The sequence below is a fragment of the Accipiter gentilis genome, chromosome 11 (assembly GCF_929443795.1).
Source record: "Accipiter gentilis chromosome 11, bAccGen1.1, whole genome shotgun sequence".
Classification (NCBI taxonomy): Eukaryota; Metazoa; Chordata; class Aves; order Accipitriformes; family Accipitridae; genus Astur; species Astur gentilis.
The window spans coordinates 1,904,907-1,909,162 of record NC_064890.1 but is presented as its reverse complement, the minus strand read 5'-3'; the positions used below and the strand labels follow the sequence as shown (position 1 = coordinate 1,909,162).

Sequence of the window (4,256 nt, the reverse complement as noted above, 5' to 3'; positions counted from 1 at the left end):
TGGTTGAGTCCTTCTTTTCAGTTTGAGCTTTGAGAGCTAACGGAGAGCGTGGAGCGGCGCCTGCAGAAGCTGGGAGTGGGCAGGGGCTTGGCTCCCCCTGCCCATGGGATTGCAGCGAGTGAGGAGGGAACTTCCTACCAGTGCTACAAGTTGGTGTTCAACCCCAAAAATACACAGAATAAATTGAGCTAATAACCCCATTGCCTCACGTCCCAGAGCCGCCCTGGCCCCTGGCAGGGCTGGGGAAGGTGGGCACCCCTCCTGCCCGCACAGCTGCGTTGTCCGAGGTCCCTGCTTGCCCAGTAAATGTCAAACTGAACCTCTTCCCCTTCCATCCTCTGCTGGAGCAGAGGGAAAACAAGCACCTTCCTTTCTTTTGTGTCCCATTATTTTCATGCCCTTTTCATCCCCTTTTTGGGCCGCTGGGCTAGCGCATGCTGTTTATGGTGGCTGCCGCCACGTGCACCCACAGGAGTGCTGAGTCAGTCTCCAAAAAAGCTTTTCAACGTTATTTTGAAACAGGGAAAAACAACAAAAGGCAATTCTCATCATTCTTTACGTTTATTTCTTGCTTTCATTTCCTCCCATAGCTAATCCAACCTCCACTCAGCCCCACGATCCCAGTTAGTAGAGGTGGTCCCGTGCGTGCAGCATGATGACTTTCAGTGCCAGCCATGTCTCCTGGGCGGTCGGGACGATCTGTTTGGCAGGGAGCAGGAACCCGTAGCGCCCCGTGTCCCGCAGCTCAAAGGTGAAGGAGTACTTGATGCCCTGATTGTACGTCCAGTCAATGGTTCCTCCGCTCGCTTGATCTGAGTGGGGAAACAACGGGAAGAATGCGAAACGTTAGTTGCTCTGCATCGTACGGGTATTTCACAGGACCTTTTGTCTAAGCCGAGGTGCGAGTGATGATTTTGGTTTATTTTGGGGGAGCCACTGCTGCCCCCCGTTACTTACAGATGGTGGTAATGATGCTGCCATACTTGTATTTAGTGCCGTAGAGAGAAGACAGAGCTGCAACCGCCTTCTGAGAAACCTGGTGCTGGGAATACACAGAAGGGAGAAAGATGAGCCGAAGAAGGGAAAAGCCTGCGGGATCCAGCCTGCAGGAGAGATTTTATGCTCGTGCCACAGGCAAAAAGGATGGCAAAGCTTAATGGGAGTCCCCAGGGACTGGCAGAGGAGCCAGGCCTTCTTTCCAGCTCGCCAATGGCCCCTTTGCAGTGCAGGATGGAGGTTGCCCCTCCTTGGAGGAGGAGAACAGCCTTGCATCATCCCAGCCCCCTTCAAACCTCCGTGTCAACCCTACCAGTTCCTTCTGGTCAGGCACTGGGGTGCTGGTGTAGCCGTAGGGATAGAGCAGGAGCTGGGAGTAGCTGTGGATGGAGACGAAAGCCTTGATGTTCCCGTGGTTCTTCACAAAGTCCACGATGGCCTTCACCTCGGGCTCCGAGTTGGCGTAAGGTCCGTGGTATGTCTCTGAGCATGGATTTTTGCTGGCTCCGGGCCCTGTGGAGGACAGTGAAAACACAGTGTGGGTGTTTGGTGGCTTTGGTGGCAGTTGGGTGGCTCAGAGAGTCACAAGGACAAAGGGCCTTTTCCATTTCCAAGCCTAAGAGCTTTTCCCACCCCTCAGCTGCTTGGTGGCCAGCGAAGAACTTTTGGGGCTCCTCCTACACATTTGTGTGATGGCTTTCATTTGTGGTCCCCACCATGCTGGTCACTAGGGGACATCAAAGGCCTGGTAGAGCCCACACCCATGTCTCTGCCGCAGAGAGCAAATCCCATCCCTTCCCCAGGGGACATCAGTGGATCTTTCTGAGCCAGAAATGACCTCAGAGCCTCCACCTGGAGGGCAGAAACCCCAGGCAGGGTGAACGGGAGAGCTCTGACCTCCAAAACCTGCATCCCAGTTGCGGTTGGGGTCCACGCCGATGCAATTGGAGCCCGAATGCCTGGACCTGGTCTTGCGCCACATGCGATTCTGGAAGGGCAGAGCCATCTCAGCTGGTGTCTGGGGCTGATGCTCCACCAGCCTCAAGCAGACGAGGGGTCTGACATCTGAGGATGCTAATGGGTCATGGTGGTCCCCTTCCCATCCCGTGGAAACGTGGACAAGGAGGCTTTGACCTTTTGGGGGCCTCGATATGCAGCACCCCAATCCTGTTCCTCAGCCCCATCCAGCATGGCTGTAGGAGCCAGGAAGAGGAAAGCCGGGGCGGTACCTGGGTTTGGGTGAAGACGAAGCCATCCGGGTTGGTGACGATCTCCAGGAAGATGTCCATCGTGTCCAGGATGGAGGCCAGACCTTCGTCATTCTCATGATCCAGGACAATCTAGAGAAGACAGCAATTTGGGGCTCCCTGGCGCTGCTGGGGCATCATCCTCTCTGTGGGGTCGGCCACCTGGCATCCGCAGTGGCTGCAGGACCTTTCGGCCCTTTGGGAACGCAAGACGTGTCCAGGAGGTGCCCGTACCTTCTTGGCGAACCAGACACCACTGGCCTGCGTCACCCATTCACGTGAGTGGATACCGGTGTCGATCCAGACGGCCGGGCGGTTCGGACCCCCTTTGCTGAACTGGAGGAGCAGAAAGGGGAGGGTTGGCTTTGGCCCTGGCCCTGCTCCCCCCTCTGGTCACCCCACAAACCCCAAATCCTCACCTTGAGAACGTAAATGGGGCGGTTCTCCGTTGACCGGCCAATCTCGAGCTTGCTGACCAGGTTGGGGTTTTCAGCCACCAGCAGATCCATGAAGGTGTAGATCTGGGGGAGAGCGTTGGGGGGGGTCACTCCCAGCTCACCCCCTGCCCTTGCTGCACATGGAGCAAAGGGCTTTGCAAGAGCAATTCCAGGATGTGGTTTTTCACTCCAAAATGCCCCGAATCTCATGCTTTCTCACCTCGTCCAGGTTATGGTAGGCGGCATAGTCAAAGGTGTTGGTGGAGAGCGGCAGCCGACGGCGGCCACGAAGCATCTCTGTCCTCTCATCGTCCACCAGTGCCTGGAGGACAGGGAGCAGGATGAGACCTCGTTCCCCCCCGGGCCGAGACCCTGCGTCTCACCCGCCTCCTCTCTGCCACCGCTGACCTGCACGTCCTCGATCATGATGGAGTAGGAGACGCCGTTGGCCTCCAGGTGGGCTTTGAGGGGCTGCAGGCTGGGGAAGGGCACACGGACATCGACCGGGTACCCAGGGCCACGGGGTGCCAGCCAGAAATCCAGCTGGAGGAGGAGAAAGTGAGATAGGGGGGTCAGATCCCACCTCAGGCTGCCCCCCGCCACCATCTTCTGTCTTGCTTTTCACCAGCTGGTCCCCATCATCCCACATCTAGCCCCCCCCCCCCCCCAGCCCCATCCCTACTCTACAGCATGATTTGGGGGGTGCAAAGCAAGGGACACGAGCTGAGGCAGGGTGGGGGGGGGGTGTCTCCCCAAAAGCCACCCCTGCCGTTGCACCCGGTACCTGCAGCTCCTCGAGGTCCTGCAGCTCCTGCACCTTCTGCAGCTCCTCGTCGCTGGTGGGGACGATGCGCAGCACCTGGTGCCTGCAGGGTCAGGGGGTGCTGGGGGGGGCGCAGGACCAAGCTCTGGCCCCCCGTGGGTCCAGCCTAACCCCCCCCCCCCCCACCCCATCCATCCCCCCACCCTGGGGATTTGCACTGAGTCTTTTCCCAAGGGGTGTCCGTGTCCCCTCGGGGCTGAATCAGTTTCTTCTGCCCTGATGGGTGCCACCATCCCCATCCCAGCCAGCCCACCCACACCCCCCCACACCAGCCGGACCCCCTACCCAACAAAAGTCTCGATGCCAGCGGCTGCTGCCACCAGGGCAGCCAGCAGCACGAGGGCCCTCATCATCAGCCGAAAGTGCCCGTTCCACGTTCCGACGGCACACCGGGATCTCTTAAATCCCATCGGCGGCCACCCACCTCCCGCCCCCAGCTGTCCCCTTTCCCAGGGCTGTGGGAAGGCTCCGGCTGGCACCGGGCAAGGTTGGGCACCGCAGCCCTGCCGTCCACCCTCCCAGTCCCGGCCAAACCCGTCCTGGGAACCGGCCGGAGCCGTCGGTGAGTCACCCACCAGCAGGGCGAGAGGCGGGGAGGTGCCAAAAATCCCACTGCCCACAGTGCCGGCTTGGGGGAGGAAAAAGATAAATTTGGGTGGAGAAAGTGCGAGATGCAGATTTTTGAATGGGGGACTGGGTGAGCTGGATACCCAAACCATGGCTGTGGTGGTGGCGGCAGGGAAATTGGTTTAA

The 4,256-nt window shown here is 58.9% G+C and overlaps 1 protein-coding gene across 1 annotated transcript; it reads right to left on the bottom strand.

The window, feature by feature from the left end:
• Positions 1-624: 624 nt before the first annotated feature.
• Positions 625-3,897, bottom strand: LOC126044347 (carboxypeptidase A1-like). The gene is made up of 11 exons (XM_049813804.1): positions 3,789-3,897; positions 3,465-3,546; positions 3,089-3,223; positions 2,901-3,002; positions 2,663-2,764; positions 2,478-2,579; positions 2,226-2,336; positions 1,894-1,984; positions 1,310-1,509; positions 958-1,042; positions 625-812 (listed from the first exon to the last, which is right to left on the bottom strand). Exons 1-11 carry the CDS (start codon positions 3,854-3,856, stop codon positions 625-627), a joined length of 1,266 nt encoding a protein of 421 aa, XP_049669761.1. The 5' UTR covers positions 3,857-3,897.
• Between the last annotated feature and the right edge of the window lie 359 nt (positions 3,898-4,256).